This window comes from Seriola lalandi, unplaced genomic scaffold (assembly GCF_002814215.2).
Source record: "Seriola lalandi dorsalis isolate HSWRI2012SDOR001 ecotype SW California unplaced genomic scaffold, Sedor1 jcf7180002054570, whole genome shotgun sequence".
Taxonomy (NCBI): domain Eukaryota; kingdom Metazoa; phylum Chordata; class Actinopteri; order Carangiformes; family Carangidae; genus Seriola; species Seriola lalandi.
In genome coordinates this window covers 3,195,417-3,219,308 of record NW_019525123.1, presented here as the reverse complement: position 1 = coordinate 3,219,308, position 23,892 = coordinate 3,195,417, and the positions used below count along the sequence as shown (strand labels likewise).

General features: G+C 39.2%; 1 protein-coding gene across 1 annotated transcript in view; it reads left to right on the top strand.

Annotated features, from left to right (window-relative positions):
• The window catches only part of cntnap2a (contactin associated protein 2a), a 339,851-nt gene that overhangs the window by 168,906 nt on the left and 147,053 nt on the right, over window positions 1-23,892 (top strand). The window contains exons 4-5 of the mRNA XM_023416970.1: window positions 15,942-16,089; window positions 23,549-23,601. Of these exons, the coding sequence (XP_023272738.1) occupies window positions 15,942-16,089; window positions 23,549-23,601 (201 nt within the window). The remainder of the gene's footprint in view (window positions 1-15,941; window positions 16,090-23,548; window positions 23,602-23,892) is intronic.

Sequence of the window (23,892 nt, the reverse complement as noted above, 5' to 3'; positions counted from 1 at the left end):
TTTTTCTTCCTTTTTGACCTCCTTTCTAAAGCTTAGAAAATAATCTGTCAATATTTCTAATTCACAGTCTGATCAAGCTACTTACAAAACTATGAGCATATTCATTTTCATTAGCCTTTGACTTCACAAAGTGTTGTAAACAAAGATTGACAAAAAGAACAAACAAAACTCTCTTAAGTTGCATACATCGAGTAACTGTCTCTTGCTGACGTTATTAAATGGAGGTGGACCCTGATGCTTTCTCTCCTGGTAGCTTGTCTCTTGGGCTTGATATATTTATCCCTTGCAGGCACCGAGACACCCTATTGTCTGATCCTTACATTAAAGATGGGGTAGGCATTAATCTAGAATAGTAAAAAAAAAAACAAAAACAAAAAAAAAACGGCTGCCCTCCTGCAGCTCTTCCCTCACAGGCATATTGCACAAGCTTCATACATGCATGCAAGTCAAGCAACAGCTGTGACCCTTTGGCTACAGTTAGCAAAAGGCTAAACCATTAGCAACATTCAACATAGCCAGTCATCACCTGCTTTCATGGTAAATTTACCCACACAACCAACCACTACAACACATTTAGATATGACAGGAAAATGAAGTCCGCAGGCTGTCGTGTCCAGGAGACGTACAGCAAGTTCTCTCCATCTCCATCTGAAACGCTTTACCAATAATGACACAGTCATCTGAAGGGACATGCACACCTATCTATGAGGGTTGCATATGTCTAATTACAATATGCTGAAAGGTGATTATGAAATTTGTTTCCCATTGATACCAAAAATGACTGCCCACCCCAGCTTTAACCTGTAACTAAATAATAACTACTGTATAGCCTCATATTTCAACATAAGCATTTCATTGGTGCAGCTTGTTGCAGATGGCACCCAAGCCTAGAGAAGTGTTTCCTGATAGGTGTTGTTCAGGGGAGACTATCTGTCCCTCGAATTTTATTCCTACGCCACAGAATTATAAGTTCTAGTTAGAATGTGTTTTCATTCTCACAAATGAGAACAGTGTTTGCTTTTGAATGTGTTCATTTTCATTTGTGGATATTTAGCTCTGCGTTAAGCCCCAAATAGCTTCATCATTATTCTGTCTTTTAAGACTGTTAGGACTGGTTGTGGTGACAAATATGGATCGTTTACAGTTGAAAGTAAATTAAGCTGTAGTTTTTGTGTGCTGCACCATAATTGTTTGCCCATTATTATTTATTCAGAAGTGTTTTCCTTCTGCCATTAACCCTGATTCATTGCCTCTAATATTTCTGCAAATACTCCAAAACACATTAATCTCTCTGGTGTTTTTGTAACTCTAGCAGACTTTTTTTTCAGTTTTGCCTAGATGTGTGACATATATATTGCTTTTTAATTTATCGCCAGTGTAATTCAAAATATTGCTTATGTAAACAAATACAGAGCCAATAATTTTAAGTTGGGCATATACCATCAATAACCCTTAGTGCAGTAACAAGCAAAACTGCAACCATTTGTTTTGTGTCTGTCTCTTATCTTATTTAGAGGAGGCTTTGGGATGCAAGCAATCTACATGAGTGCACACACATGCATGCACACATACTTTACTCCTACTAAAAGTTGCTGACAATTAAAATGTGCATCTGCACATGTTTAGAACTTTGTTGTGAGTGTGTGCGTATGTCCATTTGTTTGGAAGTGGTGATAATATTGGAGCTATCAGTGCTATTGACCAAAGGGATGAGTGGGGATGGTAGGGCGCTAAAGCCAGCTTACTGTTTCTCTCTCTTCTTCTCATACTCACACTCTCTCACGCTCACACACACACACACACACACACACACACACACACACACACACACACACACACATACACACATTCGCACACACGCACATACACAAAAACGCACACACACACACACACACACACAACTTTCATCAGCCCCTGTTTCAGCCCATTCAATCACACTTGACTCAGTCCCATTCACCACTGGATGAGGTTCCCACAGCGATCCCCAGAGAGGAAACCACCTGTCCTGCACTCTTATGCATGAATCTTCTATTCAGGAACCTTTTGCCACCAATCACCACCTGCCACTACTCCACACTGATGATTTAACTCTTTCACTGCCACACAGAGCAACAACTTTCAGTAGTTTGACTGTGATGCACTGTGATAATTGAAATAACATCTACTATACCAGAGGGCAATAGAGGCTGTCACAGTAATCATACTGAAAGGGGAGCACTCATTGACTGTAATGGAAAATGAAATGGATTTATGTAGGCCTATAAATAATTTCTTATTGAGTTTCCATTTAACTATTACAGTAAATGGAGGGTGGAGTATCCCACCACTGATGTGTTATAGAGCAATGTGTTGCTTGGTCTGTATTATTTATATTTTGTTTTACTGGGATGCTCAGGGATGAGCATGCACACACTCAGGCACAGGGGTGTTGTGATATGCAGTCCTACCTGCTGCAGATGTTGGTAATAGTTGTGGGCGGTAATACACTCTAAAAAGTATGACTGTGCCAAAAGAGGAGAAGAGGACGACAAGTAAATTTATAGAATCAGGATTTGGTTTGCAGCGCTGAAGGCAAAACTGTGTTTAGAATGAGAACTCCTCAGGGTACTTTAACAATATTTATTTTTTTGTTTGCTAAATTGCACTCTGGTAATGATAGTGATCAATAGTAAAAAGATTCAGTGATTTACTTATGCATCCTCAGAAAACCATCATTCCTAAAATGGTGACAGTTGCAAAAATTACAGTCATATGTTTTAGAAATTTGGAGTACTCAATGACAGGTAACAATTTGTCATCAAAATGTATGACTTGGAAACCATTCAAGTGATCGTCTTAATGTCTTTCTTTCAGTTTAACTGTCAGAGTTTGATACCACAGTGCTTTCTGCACTTTAATGCACGTCTCAGAGGGAACATTAAAAGCTAAATGCTGTGTGTAGTGAATTCTGTAAAAGCACAGAAAAAGAAAACATTCTCTGTCTGATTGCACATTAAAACTCAATTAACCTAACAAACATTTTAAGTTACATTTTCTTTCCACAAACTTGTTTACCATAACTCATTCTGATGCCAGCAGGCCCACTCTCACATTGTCAGATGGTTTATTCATGTTCATGAGAAGCTTGAAGCTGCAAGTACACCAGGTCAGTTGACAGTAATGTATGTACCTAATAAACTAGCACAGCCACAGCTGCAAGTCTTAAGCTGATACCAGATCAAATGGGGACACTGGACCTGTAAAAACTAGACCTATACTCGATTTTTGGTCTATTCTTATTAACACAGGTTCCTGTTACCCAAAACTTCTCCATAAAAAGTTTCACCTTCCATTGGCGTGTGCCTCTACCTGTCATAGGGTATGTAGACAGCACAGGGTTACATTGCCCTCATATTGTATGTGTGTCTTCGGTAGTGTCAGGGGATGGATACCTGCATAAATCATACAAGACATGAGAAATAGTGCATGGCTAAAAAGTGTTTTAAGATAGGAGGCTACAAGGCTATAACTACTCTATCTGATGATGTTCCATGGAGAAAAATTATTACATTAATTCACTAGTACATACTGCTAACGTTCACCAACATATCTTGGCATGAAATATTTATTTTACTGTAAATAAATATCATAGAGTCAGAGGATCTTTGAGATTAATGGTGGCATAGCACCCAAATAATTTTTCAAGCCTCTGCGCGTGGAAACACATTTCTGACCTTGTTATCTTGTCAGCTGGCCTGTGAGCCATTTTGGCCCAAGCTTGGCAAGTGAATTATAGTTACCCATAACTCTGACAGGCCTGCTCATCACATATCATGCAGTGGTTGCTATTTTGGATCTTCACATGTTGTGAAATAAACACGTTGCAGCCTGGTGTCCTAGTAGCCTATGTAGGGTAGATACATGTCTTTTAAGGGTGGCTCCAGATTAACTAGTCAGTTACAAAGGGAAACTGTTCAGCTATTGTTCAGTAGTACAAAATAGATTTTCCAAAAAAACTCAGCCCCCAACTCTCCTACCATCTTTAAAAGACACTGCTCTTAATAGGATCCTCTGGTTGCTCTCACTCCTAACCTGTTTGGTGCAGTTCAAATGAGTTCTAGTGCATTTTCCTGCTTAATTTAGCTAATTTAGGGTAGTCGAGTGCTCTTATTCAAACTGATAAGGGGGCAATGTTTGAATTACGCTGTGGCTTTCAAAGGAAGACAGCTGCAAGAGGAGAAGCTCAGATGAGAATGTGATTGCCAAAATGCTCAAGCAAAAGAAATAAAATGGCAATCCCAGATTTTTGTTTTGCAGCTATTTTAGTTCGTAAGAATGTTAAAATGTTGTTCTGATGCATCAGCAAAAATTTACAAAGATACATGAAATCGGAAACAGCAGTAAGTTCTTCAGTGATGATAGGGTGCAGAATGACAGTTACAGAAACTGTCAAATGAATGTGCCAGTCCATTTGACTTCATTTTCACACCTCTTGGTTCATTTATCATAAGTCACTGGGAGCAGGAAACAAATATAGGGCAAAAATTTGAAGATGTTTTCTTTGAACGGGACCAAAGTGGCCGAAAAGTGAATTCTGCTACCCTATGTTAATGGGAATAAATGAGAAAAGATATTGACAAAGTGACAAAACTTCATTATGTTGTTCATTTGTGACTGTTGTGATATTTTAGTTACAGTGCTCTGGCATTTACAGATAAAATGGTGATGGAGCTTTGCTAAAAAGGGGACAGGAAGTCTGATGAGGTAACACAGTGGGGATGTAACGTTTCGCTCTCACCGAAAGCGCTCTATATGCCTCACTCCCTGCGCTACAGGCTGTATATATCAACATGATTGTGTTGATTTGCTGGCCTGTGCGTAAGTCTGAACAAAGGTCTGTGATGGTGTGTGTCCTCTCGAGAGGGCAGGGCTGCTGTGGTTCGTCAGGTAGATGAATGGTGAAGTCTCTGTGTCTCAGTGGTATGGACTAATTCAGTTTCAGAAGCTGCCAAGCATGCACTGATAAATCATGCACCTGGATTTATGCACCAGTGAACTGCATCTCTCTCTCTACTCAACTTTCTCGACACGTCAGTCTGATATTTATTTCACATTTCTTTGTCTGAGTGCCTCCAAGTTGTCTCAATTGTCTTCAAGACCAATAGGTTAGTTAATGAGTTTGATTTACAGTAGAGCTGAGAAAACAATGAGCATCCCACACCAACACCAACAGTGATTCATTAAACTCATATACGTACTGTATGTCAGTAAAAAGTAAGTGTGAAACAAGATTACATCTCACATTTACCCGCTGAATTAGAGTTGTACCTTCAGCACACCAGAACATATAAACTAACAAAAGTGTCAGTGTCTCTAGTGAGTCAGTGTCACTACAGATTCACGGTAAACAATATGGTTCAATGACAAAAAGACTTAGATAAATAAAACATTGAGACCCGACTTGGTTCCAGTAATTACTTGAGGTTCTGAAATGTAACAAAATAATCCCAAATTGAAAACAATCGAGCAGAGTACACATTTCTAGAACTGTACTTGTACTAGAGTAAATGTACTTCCCACCTCTGCTTTTCACTTTTTACAGAGTGCAGCTTTTCATAACTTTGTATAATATTTCACACTGATTTTGGACACGATTTCTTCTAAAGAAGGAAATACCAAAAGAAATGAAAATACAGTGCTGATGTTTTGAACATGAGTGAATCAAAGGAGCTATTTGTAAGTTTTGCTATTGCTACATAGTCAGCATAGTCAGTTAGCTTTACCAGCTGTTTCCAGTCTAGCAAAAACATTGCAAGTTCAGCATCAAACTTCATTCCTTTTCTTGCTTAGAGCTGTTTCCAGAGGTGGAAAGCAACACCAATGTCAACTCCTGTCTCTGTCACGTCTTTTCTTCTACTGAAGTTAACCATTAACCAGATAGCCCCGGCTCGTCTCGTCACTTTCCGATAGCGTCTTACCGTAGCCTCCAATCTGCCCTGCAGACTTAGCGCTGCTCAGAGGGCGTATTATAACCTCTTGTCCTGTAAATGCAATGATGGCTGAAGCTCTTCAGCAAGAAACTACTTTTGGCGGCAGAGAAAACTTACAAATAGACCCTTGAAAGTGGACTAATTATGCTATATAATGTTACAATGTTGGATCTCCATATTAAAAAGTTTAAAAAAATTAGGTAAATGTATGTAAAAGTAATCCATGTGACACAAAAGATCAGGGAAACACAAGGTTTCCAGCCGTTCTTCTTACTTTCTTGACAAGCTGATGTCAGCTCGTCACAGACTGATTTATGTCGTCATCCACTCCAAGCTCAGCTCGTTCTCCCAAAACAGTCTATTTTACTAGTATTATAGGCATGTAATGCACTCCAGCATACACAAAAACAATGGTGCAGGTTTACTACAGTCATTTGGTGATAGCAGAATGACATTTTCTTATCAGCGTTAGCTTTGGTATTTCCTGACAGAAGACATTTTCCACTTCATTTGGCCTATTAGCGCATTTCCGACATGTACATGTAACAGGGGTATTTACAGAAAAAAAATGTATTTATGGATTGTAATTGAAAGACTAAATTCAGTGTTATATTACACAGTAAGCAAGTAATGGGCGTAATAGTTACCAAAACAGGAGATGTCCTACTGTAGTCTGTTGATGTTTGTGCTGTCAACTCATGGATCTGGGCTCTAACATGTATGGATGGATTTGATTAGCTGCCATTTCCAGACAGTTATATTATGTTAATTAGTAGTTTTACAGTTAGCTGTCAGAACCTCCACTCTGGAGAGAGGATGGCTGGTGCTCAGAAGCACTAGGGGCTGCAGCTCGGCAGGCTTTCAGAAGTTGGCCTGTTTCAGTCAGGCTCAACTGAGGGGCTGCATAATAGGCAGTAGGAGATAAATAAGGATTGTTTTTCAACTGTGAGTCATGCAAAGACACTGGTGGAGTGTGAGAATAAAAATATCAGGCTTGAAATGAGCATAATAGGATAGGTCCTCCACGTTTTTGCATCTGATTATTTACAGAAATTCAGTGCCTCATACATTTCCCTTTCATCCACTTTTATCTAGAGTGGCTTACATTAGGCGGAAGGAAAGGAAAATAAGTGTACATTAGTGCAAGAGACGGCACTAAAGCAAATGATGGTATTAAAGCTAGGAAAAAACACAACACAATGGTTAGTGTCGTAAAGACAAAAGTAAGAATCTCAATATATTTTGTATATATGAATGAAAGTGCTTATAAAGGAGGGGGTGCCTATGAAGATAGAGGAACTGGTCTCGAATTTGAAAGTCTTGGGCTATAGTATTTACATATTAGAACGACTAGTTACAACCACAAGTATTTCTAAGAGCTATTTAGTTACAATGGCACACTACTATCATATTTTGCAGAAGCAGCATCATACCACAACCAAAGGGGAGGTGATCCCTGTGTTGAAAATAACCTAATGTGACTGGCTTTTACCTCACTCGCAAGTTCACATTTAGCTGGCAAATCTGCAGCCTGCTAAATGTCAGCTTGTAATTGAGTCATCGGGAGGGGTCCTCCAGATCTAGGCTGGCGTGCTACTATAGTTTTACTTTGTATTTACTATACTTTATAAATATTTTTTCATTTTTGTAAGTGTCATATCACATATAATATTTTTAGAGCTTCGCTTATGATGGGTCTGGAATGATTAAAGTGTTTGTGAGTGGGAGAGAGAATGAAACTTCACTGCACTAATATCAGGATTAGGAGAAAGGGAGATTCTATGTAAACAGAAATATTGGACTAATTTCTTTGCTCTAATTATAACTTCCAGAAACCACATCCAGTACAACTGTACTGGAAAGAAGCTTCAAATGTTTCAATAATGCCACACTTTCATTACCTCAAATAGAAATCTTTTCAACCAGCCCAATATTCCAACCAAACATTCATACATCCATGTTGTGAAGATGGCCACATGTACAACATTATTGGTAAGTGTTGTCTCACATCAATAAAACTGTCCTTGAGAATAAATGCACTGTAGAGGGAAACACATTCTTCAAATGACAAGTGATTGTACAATCAATCATTGTTGTTCTGTCTGAGTATTCTTGGGCACCTATTATCTCATTGATTATTAATTGTTCTGGAGACAAGCATCCTTTACAAAATATTATGTAAAGATGAATACATTCAACCAAGCATTGTTGAACTCAAGCCAGTGGTCCAAGACCATGTAATGAGATAAGTCGCAGATGGAGCTGATTGATTGCCACCAACCAAAGAGCAACTGGTACCAGCTGATGAGATGGATTGGGAAAGGGATCAAAGGAGATCCATTTCCATCAGAGCAAATGAGGTGCACTCATTTGATATTAATGTAAGATCTTTTAGAGGTTAGCATTCAGTTTCATGTGTGTAATTATAGATACTAGGTTCTTGTTTTGATTGTGACTCATACTGACTCAGGACATACAGATATTAACAGAGGTAATCAGGCACCTGCATGCATGAGTGCATGTACACGCACCCACAGATTCACTCACATTGACGACCGCTGACCAGTTTCCACTGGTAATTGTAAATGAATGATCACATCCAGCATTACAGTCCAGTATGTTAGAATTAAAATAATCAGACCACAGAGGAACACGTTGCTCGCAGTCATAGATCTGACTTTTTATGACTTTTTTCGTCTACATTGATATAAAGTCTCTTCTAACTTCCGGCTCTGTATCTTGTTCTGCTGTAGTGACTTCACAGGACTTGAGCATCAGCCTCTTTAATGCCAGTTCATTCAAGATAAGAGTTGTATGGGAATTAAAAAATTGCTGAGTGTGAATAACGAGGATGATGAATTGAAATAGATGGAGAGGACACTTCCCGGTGGGTCTCCTGTGGCACAACTTAAGTGGCTGCCATAAAATTTTAATAATACTGCCATGACAGTGTGTGACAGTGGACAAGACAAGGCACTGAAGAGTTTAGTGATATTGCACATTTGCCATTGTTTTGACTGCACTGTCTCTGACCGCACTGTCTCCGTCTCAGCTGGACTGTGATGAGTGACGTCTGTCTGACTCATTTTGAAGAATACCTCTCTTTCTAAATGGCTCTTGTGGGTCTTACAACAAATGTCAAAGCTCTTAGTGAGTAGGTGGTGAAATACACGTCGAATCAAGAGTGGAAGAGAGTGGAAATGCTGGCCCTCTCAAACATCATGTCAAAACAGACATACACAAACACATAATAAGTTAGCAAAATGTTGGCAGTTGCACACACACCCCCGCCCACACACACACACACACACACTAACACACATACACACACACACACACACACACACACACACACACACACACACACACACACGTAGCCTTTGAGAATTTATAGCAGAGCCAGGGAGGCAGTCTTCACTCCATCAGTGTTGGTCTGTGGTGAGCAGAGGGGAGAGAAGGTGCCAAATGTTCACAGCCTGAGTAATGGGCTCTTAAAACTCTATTCTTTCTGTGTGTGTGTGTGCATGCGTGCATGTGTGTCTGTCTCTGCAAAATTTAATTCAGTGCATGGAAATACTTTGCACACCAACGATAATGTAGTGTAGTCAGGGGAGGAAATACAGATGATGGTGTGATGCTAAAATGTTTGATTTTTATAGAGCAATTCCTTTCTTTTGATTGCTCTACAGTAATTAATGAGCCAAATGGAAATGTATGAAAAAGTATTTGCATGAAATGTTCTGGAAGTGTACCTCATTTTTTCCCCTAATAATGTATTTGAAGCAAAGAAAAGATTCTAGTTCCCTTTGTTACCCCCTCTATGGGAGCTCCTTTCAGCAGGTGAGGGCAGTTAATGAGAGACTGAACTGAGGAGGAATGTTCTGGCACATGGCTATAACAGACACAAAGGCATATAATGCACTGGCCCCAATAAAATAACAAAGAATGTTCAAAACACCTTGCCTGCACAAATAAAACTATGCATTAAATCGTTTGATGTGCAGAAAGACACATATACAGTAAATAGTTATAATGAAACACGCAGTGCAGTTCAGTTCAAGGTCAGTGTTCTTCCTCCAATAGCATTGAAGGCTGTTTGAGGGAGATGCTGGAAATGAAGAATAAAGGTGTGAGGTCTCCACTGGGACAGCCTAAATGATGTCAAGGATATCAAAAGCTTCTAGATACATACAGACTGGGGAAGATAAGCATGAACATTATAGAACAAGCATTAATTACATTAGTAATTAGAAGGAATGTTAAAAAAAAATTGGATGATACTTTAATAACAACAAACCATCAGAAAGAGCAGACAATTGAAACTATACAAAAACAAATGCTTATATAAGCATAAAAAGAAATGACAAAAAGTTACAGGATACAGCTCAGAGGAAGTTCCTCATAGAGCCTGTCTACAGCTGTACACTCAGATCAAAAATCCATTTAGCTTCTGCCTGCAGCAGAACTTGGTTGTGGTCTCCACCCCTAGTGGGAGGCTTGATTGACTGTGTAGCCCAGAATTTTAATTTTGTGAGCAAGTGTCAAGAAATGGTTAGCCGGAGGAGATGAAGAATCTCTTCTTCCAATGTGGCAAACTTTTTGTGTTCAATAAAGCCAGTTCACAAAGTCCATTGTATTTTAGGGATCTAGTTTTAGACAAGCGACAGGAATAAACACCCCGTTGTAACACTCTAATTCACTCTAATTCTCTGTGTCTTTAAAACAGTTTAAAGATTCATGACTTAAATTTAGCATTACTACACTTTGTCCTGTTTTCTTGGCACACTAAAGGCACATACCCACACAAACACAACCACCCACAGGGCTTCACAGAAACACAAATTTCTCTACGGCCCTTCTGTTTTGTCCCATACACTTGTCGATAAAAACAAAAGACCAGACCAGGCCGGACTGATTTCCCCTGCCTCTGTTAGCAAGGAACACACACACAAATCCTCACACACATACAATGGCCCTGCCTCTGGGCTGGTCTAACAAAGAGTCCAGCAGCAACAAGCGAACGCCAGAAAATAGCTTTCACTTGTTGTTTCTCAGTATCTGGAGATCTGTTCTCTGGAAAAGCCTGTCTCTGGCTGTCAAAACAGAGAGACAGACATACACTCACACATATAGATAGATATTCACTGACACACAAACAGACACACACAGACAGAAATGACAGATTCACATTCAGGAAATGAAATACATGCAGCCAAGTAGAATAAGTAAGTGAGTGAGGAGTAAGTAGGAGGGATAGCTGCTGCTGAGCAAGTAAATAATGGGTGTATATGTACGTGGGTGGAGTGCATGAATGCCAGGATGTGTGTATAGACACAAGCATGCCAACATGCATGTGTATCTTGTTTAAATTGCGAATGATGTGTGTGTATTTGTGTGTGAGACAGAGCAGACCACGGGGGTATTTGTTGACCAGCTGTAGTAAAGTGATTAGCTTGTTCTTTGCTGAATGACAGCAGCACTGCTGTTCCAAATGCCCAACAAGGAGAATGGCTGGCTCTCAGCTTTCCTCATTATTTTTGTTTTCCCAAGTCAAATTTTCTCTCTTTGCTTTTCCTTTACTGATCTCGTGGTTTGCTAAAATCATGTGACAGCTCCGTGATGTTTCTATTCTCATCCAAGGTTTTCTTTACAAACTTTGCTTGTTTAAACTTTTAAATCACAGCAAGTTTAGTTTTTAATATTCTTAAATTTAATGCACATCCTCACAGCAGTACAAAGAATCAGAGCAAATATTTTCCTATTTGAATCTACTTGCACACACACACGCACGTACGCACATCTTTGTCTTACTATATTTGTGTGAGCCCGTCATTGACAAAATGCATTCCCTAGGCCCTAACCTTAACCATCACAACTGAACACGTAACCATAACCAAGTCTTAACCCTCAAACATTTGGTCTTGTGGGTTCCAGCATTTTGATCCCCACAAAGCTCTCAGACCCCACAAATATAATAAAACCACCACACACACACACACACACACACACACACACATACCCAGAGTAAAAACTGAAAGTTGCTTTAGGCACTTTGTGGCCTTTGTTGCCGTAAATTACCTCAGTTCTTGATTAAACAAAACGTCAAAGTGTCTAAGCTCTCAAGTTGCCTAACACTTACGCACACACATATGCTGACATAAACGGTTACACATACACACAATACGCTGTGAAACACACACAAATTCACAATTACTCATTGGTTTGCTAGTTAATGATTTGACTTTGGAGGAGAGGGAATTTAATGGTTGACTAGACAGACTTTTGCGAGATGTTCAGCATCCACAACTTTTACCTCCTCTTCACCCTGCTCCTCCTCCTCCTCCTCCTCCTCTCTTCCCTATCCTACCTTCTGCCCTCCATTCTGCATAGTAATGCCTTTTGAATTGAGCTGTTCATTCAGCCAAGCACAGATAAGTGCCGAATAGAGGGATGAACACAATAGAGAAATAAAAGAAGGAAGCTGGGAAATGGGGATGGGGATGGAGTTTTTGGGAGACAAAAATGGTTTTGTTCCCTCTCTCTTTCCTTCTCTCGCTCTCTCTCTCTCTTATACCTTGACAGGGGCAAGGAGAGAAGAGTGTCAGCCGGACAAAAAGAAGTAAAGTCTTCAGCACGCACTGAGCTAAATCCTCAGAAGATATACAGTCTTCAGAGTTTTATTAGGATTTTATTTCCAAATATGAAATGAGCTTAAGGGTGATATCAGGTTTTTAATGTTACAGAAAGGTTTAAATGGCAAGGTGGTGTGCGGGTGGTTGTGTCTGTGTGCACATATGCATATGTTCTTGCATGTGTGCATGCAAATTGATACATTTGTGCTTTTTGTGCTTCACAGGATGAGAAGGAGGATGGAGAAGATTTGACAGCAAAAGAGAAGACAGAAAAATGTTGTAGAGAGAGAAGCTGAGAAATGTACAAACAACTCCACAGGATGGTGCTAGCCCAAGTGATTAAAGACATATTTCAGTTCTGGGGACATTTTTAACCATTTTTTCTTCTCTCAGAGGTTTTTGACGATATGTTTAACTGTAAATTTAGCTTTTGGATTTCTCCGGGTGTGATTTAAAGAGGGCAGCTAGATTTTTTTTAGTTTTTGTGATTAAGAAATATTAACTACAGAGAAAATACTGTGTGCACTTCTGTTGATATAATTTTAAGGGGTAAATTGCTAAGCTTGTTACACCAGTGTTCAGTCTTTGGAAAGATTAAACATATTTTCCTACACGTGAATAGAGATACTACTTGATCTCATGGTGGTGAATAAAAATCTCACCACTGGACATATTCAAACTGTGTGCAAAAAGGCGACAGGGAAAAGTCAAAATGTTCTCAAAACTACGCTATTCCATGTGCTCAGGAACCATTCAGTAACAGGGACTGAGTGGGAACATTACGAATGGTTTCCTTTTTATGAATAGCTATAGTTCTGACATAACCAACAGGAAACCTGTGTTTGATATAACTGTAGTTTTAATTGCTGGTTACACCTTGTGAATGTGTTGCAAACCTCTCTTTCAAAAACAGCGATCTTCCCTTGAGTAAATCACTTAACCCAGATCTTCAGGACCTGTGCACCTACAGAGAGTAGAAGCTGCAGTTAAAGTATACTGAAGGGCTCCCCGATGACTCATGTGGAGTTGGGTGAATTTGAAGCAGGGCACCAATAAAAAAGTGTGTGTGTGTGTGTGTTTGTGTGCTCAGTTAACCTTTTCTGGATAAATAAAGATTAAAAATGAAAGTGCAGTAAAGGCATAGAGGAGATAGAGGCACTGTTCACCTTGTGTCCACTCCCTCGCTACGGCTGAAGTTCAGTGGCTCTGAGCTTAGTGTGAACTCTTGACCATCTCCTTCTTTTCAGATAGCATATCTTCAGGGGTACATGCTTGGGTCACTGAGGAGTCAGCTCAAAGCAGACTGTCTTTAGCAGAGCTTTTTTCCGCCCTCACTCATCCACTGCCCAGCCCACTTCGCGTCTTATCTAAAATAACACATGGCTGCCTAGTGTCTTGCGCTCATCTAGTTACCTGCTATGCTGTTAATGATGTTTCTCCATAATAGTTTGTGCTAACTGTACATATGTATGTGGAAGGCGAAAGAGGTTATGGTTTGTATGTTTACTTCAGAGAGGAGTGGAGAAATAGTTCAGGGACTGTGGTGAAGTGCATTAGTGTGCAGTTAGAGGCTCTAAATGATGCTGTGCCAGGTCAAGTGAAATAAGAAACACTAGGCAAGAGGAACAGAGAGGAGCAAAGAGGAAAGGAAAGAAGAGAAGAGGTGTCCAAATACCAGATCATTTTAGCCAGATGTACGTACAGCATTTAAACATAAGCTAATATCATTGCTTTTCAGTAATCAACACAAAGTTATAATACAATTGCAACAATAATGGAACCTATTAGTAAGCTTTACCTTAACTGAAAGCTTATAGAATGGTCCCAGTAAATCTTTATAATCATAATCATTATAGTTCTGAAGAACCAACAAATATACTGTAGCTTGATGACACTTTATTATTAATTCTGTTATTATTTCCTCACCATCATTGGTGAATTGCTGCCATGCTGTTGCTCCAGGCACAGGAGGAACTGTTAAACCATGTTCCTCAAAAGAACATGTAACAGTGCAATAGATAAGCTTGGATGTGGAATGTTATTGTGCATTTTTTGACTAAAGCATGAAACCTTCTCAACTGCTTCTATAAACCATGAAATTTATTTTCAGACATGGAGGCATTTCAGATGTAACCTCTGGGACAGGGCAGAGCCACCTGGAGTAATCAGTGTGGTCCATACCAAACTAGCATGCTAACTTCTGATTAGAATGTTCACTAATGTGCTGGCTAGTCATGTAATTCCATAGAACACACAGCAGAAGTTGTCAGTGTTTTTAACAAGCTATAGATAGATAGATAGATAGATAGATAGATAGATAGATAGATAGATAGATAGATAGATAGATAGATAGATAGATAGATAGATAGATAATTTATTTATCCCCTAGGGGAAATTCATGAATATGCTGCCTTAACACCTGGAAATGGTGGGGTATGCAGTCCCCCTGTAAAATTGATGCTCTAAGCAAAATTATGTTACATGGCCACAGCAGCAAATACACATATTTATGCAATCTTGGCAAATATATAAATGATTATAATGGAGAAATGGTGCAAAAACTGGAAAATGCAATGCTGAGATCAATGACCTCTCAAGGTCACCAGAAGTCAGATACAAATTGCCTCCACATCTGAAATAAAACCTTGGGGTATGTAGATTATATGCTGAAACTTTCATGCTTTAGTCATAAAATGCACAATTTTTTTTGCCTATCTATATGAGGAAAGAATACTGTATTAATAAAAGCCAAGAACAAAGCTTTCATCAGTGTGATTTTGTGTCGCATACACTTTTACTGTATGCACAAAGTTAAGTAAATAACTCCACAGACATTGGGCAATTCTGCAGAGGCACAAGGTTCTCACTGGCTTTGTAAATATTTGTTTTGTTTGTAGACAATATTTTAAATTGTTTTCTGGAGGCTGGATTTTCAGACACTGCGTCAACTGAATGTGTAGAACATGACATGCTAATACGACAAGGAAATCTAAATCCCATCAGTTACAAGCCATTAATCTTTGAGGACCAACAAATCAGCCTAAATGTGAAACGAAGTGACATTGAGGTTCATTTTATCAAGTTTGATACAATGTGCAATTTCCTCTTTAAATCCTCTGCAGTCAGAATTTCTTAAAGCAGGCATATTAGATTTGTAGACTCATAATTATTTTGTATGTTTCGTGAGTGTGCACCTTCAGGGCAGGATGTTGTGAGTCGAACAAATGCTCTTGTTCTAACTCCTGAAGCTGTTTGTTTGGCTGCATGACTGTGGCTTTGATGTGTTTAATATCATTGTGTGTCTGTCTATGTGTGTGTACTCGACTGTTTGTGTGCACAGGCCTTCTCTGGGAACTCCAATTCAGAGAGCTCAGTCCGCCATGAGCTGCAGCAGGAGATCGTGGCTCGCTTCCTCAGACTCGTCCCGCTGGACTGGAGCGAGGAGGGACGGATTGGTCTTCGCATAGAAGTCTATGGCTGCTCCTACTGTGAGTGGAGACAAACACACACCTGCACTGCGAACCTTTTTGCTGTCAACCTGTTTGTACTTCATCAAGTATTATTACCATTTACTATTATAGATCCATAGGGAGAACCTAATGATGGTTTTTCAGCTCCAATCATGTCAGAGGGTTTTTTCTTTATGAGCTACTGAACTTCCGTGTAGGAGTCAAACACAAATTCGGCTTGGAAATGTATGTGGAGAAATATGCGTTGCATAGTTATAGATAGACAGACACATATGGATACAAAGATATCCACGCACTGTCTCCTGCTTTGTAAGAAATGTATCATCCAGGGAACTAACTCTCTTGCAGCCTCTTTGCTCTCATCCTATTAAAGGCTGCCAAATTGATTTTGATAACAATTTTCAATTAAGGCTCTGCATAAATTACTATTATAAGTGACACGCGTACATCTTTCATTCGAGAGATGCGATTACACTGTGTGTGGATATGTCTGTGAGTGTGTATGTCTGTGTGTGAATACAAGGGCATGCCTTGCATTCCAGTCAGTCCTCAGGCTTTTGATTATATTTCCCTTGTTTCATTTCCTACCCATGTAAAAGAAAAGCAAGTCAGTAATGATAAGGAATGACAAGATGCAATACACACACACACAGCAGACACACAGATGCACACGTGTATGCACAGATGAAGAAGTGTATACCCATCACCTCTCTCCTCACACACAAATATCACTGCATCCACAAACTTCAACCAGAATGTGCTTCACTTCTAATAGATCTGGCTGCTTTTGTGCTAAGTTAAAGTCAACTTGTTGCTTTTTTTACTAGAATCACTAGAATACTAGCAGTGTTGGTCTCACTGGTCTTAATATGGACTATAAAAAACGAATATAGGATTCTGGGGATTCGGGGAGATTTGCATAGACATTTAATGCCACACTTTCTTGGAAGGCACATTTTACTTTAAGCCACTTTAACTATGAATAGTGCCTGGCAGGTTCACTGTGATAATTCTGTTATTCCTGGTTTTTCTATAAGACAATAAAAGAAGCCAGAGAACTTCTGAATGACAAGATAACCATGGACACCATCAGTCTGATGCAGAATCACTGAAGCAGGTAGCAATTAGTGCAGGCCCTGCTTTGATTATTTCATAATTCATACTATACCTGCAAAGTATTGTCAGAGATTGTTACTAGTTTGCTTTAGACTGGGCTTGATCCAAGCTGGCTTTTTAACACTGATTTTTTTGATTAGATTAGACTGACTAAAGATAGATTTGATTTATTTATTCTGGAGTTTCTCCACAGACTTGTCAGTAGTCTTCAAACAGCGTGTCAGTTATTAACATAATATTACAAATCTTCCTGCAAAGGGCCTTCTAAAATTCAAAACCTGCTGGCTGTAATTGCTATCTGAATGTGTAGAGGGTTTTTGCATTAAGCATTTAATCTCTTTAAGTTACCATTTGCTTTGCTGCAGGATCCCGGATGCTGGTTAACTGTCATGGGACAACTGAACAGAACAGAGCAACCACTAATATTATGCTAATTACAACCCATAGTTAGGTTTTAATGTTAGGCAATCTCTAGCGGCTGTAGTAATTATGACAGGAGCAAAGGAGGAAGTTAGGTGGTGTTGTATAAAGAGCAACAAAGTCCAGGTTACAGCGAAGACCCACTGAGATTGGGCGACACCATGCCGAGTTCAAGCCCATTCATTTTCTTTTCTTTTTTTGGGGGCTTTTTGTGCCTTTTTAATGGACAGGACAGTAGAGAGACAGGAGATGGGGAGGCAGAGAGAGGGGAAATGACACGCAGGAAAGGGCCGTCCGATGCGGGAGTCGAGCCGGGGGCCAGCTGCAGCGAGGACTGTAGCCTCTGTATATGTGGCGCCTGCGTAACCCACTGCGCTACTCGATGCCTCAAGCTTATTCATTTTCTATTGCAACCAAGCTAATCACATCGCAAGGCAGTGTGGGATTCCGGGGGACACAAGCGAAGCAACCAAAGAGGATGGGTCGAATGTAAAAACATTTTTGACTTTATGCAAAATTCTCCTAGTGGAGCACCAGTGCTTTGTCTAAAAAAAGAAATGTAAAAGTAAATGCAGTGGTGAGCCAGTAAATTTATCTGCTCTGTCGAGGACAAGATCTTTGTTATACTTTCTGGGATACCTCTCTTCTAAGTCCTTGACCCCTGGATTGCAGGTAAAAACCAAAACAAAGTCTTGGTTTAACACAATTAACACAATATTTGCTAATGTGCAAGCTACTGGCTAGCTAGTGAGCATTGAAACGGCTACAGCAACAAACACGAGGTTGCAGATGTTGTGTTGTCGTGCGATTTGTTTGTTTCCAGTGGGTCTTTACTGTAACTGTGAATTTTTTAATTTTTTACTTTAAACCCAGTCCCATATCACTTGGAATTCCACAATGCCTTGCCAAGCAATTCGCTTTATTCCCAAAGAAAATGAATGGAATTAAACCTTGCATCGCTTCATGCTGCAATCAGTGGGTCTTCACCGTTAGAATGAGGTTGGAGTGGATGGATGAGTTGACAAAACACAGGACTTTGACACAAACACTGACTGTTGTTTACTTCCCATTTGAAACCACAACATTAACTGCATTTTTACAATTATCACCATGGATATGAAGGTCCTCTAACCTTAACCAAGTACTTCAACCTAAACCATAATTTTCCCCTAAACCTAACCAAATAGTTTTTGTGCCTGAACCAAACCAAACTGTTATTGTTTTGTAAGTGCATGTTTGTATTGTAACCATGATGACAAAAGTCTAGTACACCCCGCTGGTCCACCCTTCATGTTTATTTTTGAAACCACAGCAATGAAAGTTCAGTATGCCATAGGGGTTTTATTTCAGGAGACACTCCTAGGTAAAGACCTATGTAGTTCTTTTAGTTGACATACTTGTTGGATTAGTAACACCTGCACTTTTCCTACTAGAACAAGTCAAAATGTCTGCTGTAAAAAGGTGCTCCGACAGCTCTCAAGAAATAAAAAAAAAGGGTTCAAACTTGATTTTCAAATGGAACCAATTATTTGAAGAATGCATGAATCAAAATTTTCTCTTAATCACATAAAGCACATGAAGAAAAAAATTCTACTCTTCAAAATCCAGGCAACATACACAGCTACAGTAGAATAAGACTGAGGTTTAGAAAAATTTGAACAGAAATACATAATGAGTTGCTCTCATTTCTGCCTCAGCAACGACTACTGCTTATGTTGTCTCGGTATATTATCATTTGACAAGACAGACAGACCAATTGGTTGACAATGTCTGAAGTAAACAATAGTACTATTAAAAGAACATATCAGTTTCCGGGCCAAATAAACGCGGGGAATGTTTGTGTTTCTGACAGATATGAATGTTGTCCACCACGCTTTGACATCTGTCAGATGAGACACACCATAAATACATCAGGTAAATGCATGCTTACAACTCGGATATCAGTGATGACACAAAGAGAGAGAGACACACATACAAACCCAAACAGACATGCACTTTGACACACACACACACACACACACACACACACACACACACACACATACCCTGGTTGGGTGCGTCATCTTTCAGAGTTGTCTGTCAGCTGTGTTTTGAAGCCCGCAGTGCTTTCTCATGATTACGCTGTCACTGCTCCTTTCTTCAGCATTCAGTCAGAAATGAGAGCTCATGCATTTGTCTGTTCATCTACCCATTTCTCACTCCCCAAGTCTACGTTTCTCTTAGAATCAACTTCTCGTAAATATTTTCCTGCTTCCCAATTCAAAGATGAAAGGGAGGAAAAATACTGGGTTGGGAAATGACAAAGAAAAGAGGATGAAAGAAGAAAGCACAAAAGAGAAGTGGTAGGAGGAGAAGGAGGCAGATAAATATACTGATGTTGTGTTTTCAGCATAATCATAAAATATGTTGGTTGTAGATGATAATTCTAGGTTTTGAAAATGTTCGATAATTAAATGCAATACCATATTATGACTCATCTAGGACTGTGCAATGAATGGTTGTCTATGTGCCTGTGCCAGAGCTAGAGGCTATAAAGGAGACATGATCCACCATGCTGTGAAATTTACATGCTTATTTCCATTTTGATTAACATAAGATCAACAGAAAATCAATTATTTCATAGATGAGTCAGGAAATAGTAGAGCCAGTATCTGAAAGAAAGGGGAGTCAGACAGAAACAGAGTAGTACAAATTTAATTTGCTATACAAACGCAATCACTCTCATGCAAGCAGAATTTCAAAAGGATGCAAGCATATCAAATCTGACTTCAACCTGTGGCCTATTTATGCCAACAGTACTTTCAATCTGTTGTCAGGATGATGTATCACCATCATCATCTGTCGAGTCGAAGAAATGTATTTATGTAAATTTTGTTTATGGATAGCATCTATCTCTGTAGTAGGACTGAGGCCAAACACATAAACAGCTAAAAGAGCATTGTTGTAGCCTTCAGGCTCAGAGGTGCAATAAGTGTGTGGGGGGAAAAGGGATGTGTAAATATAGTGTTACAGTACAGTGCTATTATTATTATTATTATTATTAGGTTTTTTTATTGTTTCATATCAAAAACAATGGAAAATTTTATACAAAGCATAAACATCATCTAAAATTTGAATATTGTTTTCAGCCAACAAAAAAAAAAAGTTAGATTTCCATTTAAAGCAGGTAAATCCTAAGTTTAATGCAGATAGGTCATACTGTAAATGACCTCCTTCTCTGCTTCCAGCCACCTAATGTACTACCAGCATGGTGATACTTGTTGCCATGGATACAATCAAATTTAACTACTAAATGCCAGTTAAGTGCACCTTCAGTTTGCCTTGCAGGTGGCATCTCAGTGGTATTGCTTTAAATTGGCTGATTAGCAAAAATAATGAGCAGGACGCTGCAGTGATACATGTGTATGTAGCCATGCTAATGTCAGCCAGTGTCGCTCTCATGGCATGTCTGGGGGTACAATGACCTGCATGGTTCCATAATTAACACAGAGTAAAAGCCTTTTTCTGTAATCTTTTCTCTGGCTGCGCAGATCATCATTCCACTGGCTGTCAAATAACAGATTGTAACATGTCCTCTATGTGGAAATAAAAGAAAGCTTTCATGTCTTTTTGTTTTGTTGGGCAATTATCCAAAGTAATGCAGAAGATGCATTTAGTGCGAAGGACAGCATGTGTAGTAGAAATTAGAATAACTAAGTATGACCACTTAATATTTTGCCATTTGAAGTGGAAAATGGTTGTGGATATATAATGTAATCATTATGAGTTCAGTCCCAAACTTCACTTTGATTGCACTTAATAAAATAAAGTGAGATTTTTATCATCGACATACTGTCAGCAGCCATCAAATTGTTGCTCTTTGTAGTTGTATTCACCTCACATCCCAGACCCTTAACCATTATGCAGGTGCTTTTACAGTGATGTAGTGAAATCAACATGTAATTTTTACACTCTGATAAATAATAACTGCCAGTGTCATCTATTTGACGCTTATATTGGCTGTCACATGCATGTGAGCATCTTGATCACCTTCGCGTCACATCTCTTGTGGAAAAAAATACATCTGGGTCAGGGTCCAAAACGGCATGCTCTCCTGGGTCAGGGTCTGAAAACCTTGGCCATCTTGTGTGCATGACTGTCACAGCTGTCCTTGATAGAGACCAAGTAGTCCTCCCCTGTTACTCTGCACCACAAGCTCTCTCCCTCTTTCTCTCTTATTCTCTCCATCACCCAGTGGTCTGCAGGTGGTGGAAAAACCCTCCATCCTCAATACAGTCTCCCCCCTGACATCAAGGACTCAGCCCAGCCGGCAACCCGTTTTTGAGCAGCACACCTAGCTCTCATAAAACAATTGGAAAACTGTCAGATACCAACACTGTTTGTACCATAAACGTGACTGAAAAAGATGATGAGAGAGAGAGAGGGAGCAAGAGACAGAGAGAGAGAAGGATGAAGCAAATGAAGTGATGGAAGGAAGAAGAGAAACTAAAGAGGGAGGCAAAAAAAGAAGTAGAGCAGAGGACAGAGTAATCGAGAAAGATGAAAGGGGAAATAGAGAGCAAGAACTAGTATGAGAACAAGAGTGAAGGGTAAAGCAGTGAAGATTGAGAGCCATGTATTTGTACCCAGTGAGAGGCAGCATGGGATCATTTCAGAAACACTGAAGTAAGAACAAAGGGAACAGATGTAATTTCCTATGCCCCCCCCAACCCCAGGTGTTTATCACGAAAGGACAGGCTCGGTATGGTTGTGTGCGCGTGTGTCATGTGAAGAAGCAAGGGAGCACGTAAGATTGAGAGGTAGTGTGACTGTGTAAGAGTGTGTCTCTATATAAGATGATGCACTCTTATCTTATCCAAAGTTATCCTATCATATCCCGCGCACTCCTCTCTGCCTTCACCAACCAATCTCCTTGCAATCTTCTTGAATACAAAATATGTTGTTAGGAAGTGTGTTGTTTCCTGCTACTTGTTAACTGAATATATTTTGTCTATCTTAAACTTACTATAGTCAGAGTTGTCCAGCACCTGGAAGAATATATGTAACATTTCACCTGTACCTGTAAATAAATATGTTTATTAAATATTATACTCTTACTAGTCATAGTTACTAGTCAAAAATGTTTTAATTTACTTCATTAAATTTTAAATAAAAAAGTAATACCAATGTATTTCTCACAGAATTTTATAGGACCCTATGATACATGCAATGGAAATTTTTTGTGCGCTGTCAACAAGTGTCACTGCTCACTAAGAGCAATTTTCACAGCAGCACTGTTTTACATCTAAATCTGTTTTGCATTTATTTGGCAAATATTTAAAGCCAATGAAATTTTGCGCTACAGGCTGTTTTCACGGCAGACATGTTAGTTAAAGCACAGGTTTAAGTATTACATGTGACAATGGCTCTGTTTTATTCAACTTTCCCCAGTAATTCAGTAGTGTGCCAGTGAGACAACTTGTGCAATACCAGGACCCTGAAACCAAATCAGCTAAATGATATTCAGCCATCAATAATTTTATTATTTACACCTCTGCTTTTACTACTGTGACATATCAAGTTGTCTTCTATGAAAATGCCTATTGGGTACAGTATCACTTGAAACAATAAAATCTCTTTTACAGCAATTGTTACCTGTAAAGCTGCCATTTATAACCTCCTGTGGATTCAGATGACAAATACAACCAGTAGATATTACATTTCAACAGCGCCTGTTCATCATTATCTTCATATAAGCACATTACTGTTGCATTTAGGTGTACTTTTGATATACTGTAACTCAATAGTTTACTTTTTTACACTGATCACTAATCCTCCTTGTTCTTGCCTTTTCTCTCCATCTCTCACTGTCAATGTCTTCCTGTCTTTCTCTTGTGTGTCCTTGTTTATTCTTTCTGTCTCTGTGTATCTGTCGTTTCTCTCTGTCTACTGTTTGCTTTAGGGGCGGATGTGATCAACTTTGATGGACAGGGTGTAATCTCATATCGTTTTAAGGTACTGGATTTACTACCTTGCTATTGTATGTTATTTTGACTAAACCTTCCGATTAATTAATTCTTGTACATAAAGGTAAGATTATAAAAAATCAACAGGTAGCAATATAATACAATGGGAAAATAAATTTGTTGTAGATTTTGAGACGAGAGTGCAGGTTTTCTTGTATTTTACTTCTAAAGTTTAAAGACGATTGTTTTTTTCTTTCTTTTTTTTCTACATTTCTTATTGAAAATTGGTCACCTGTGGTGTTAACAATCATTTGGGGGTCATGATATTTGTTTTTGGTAC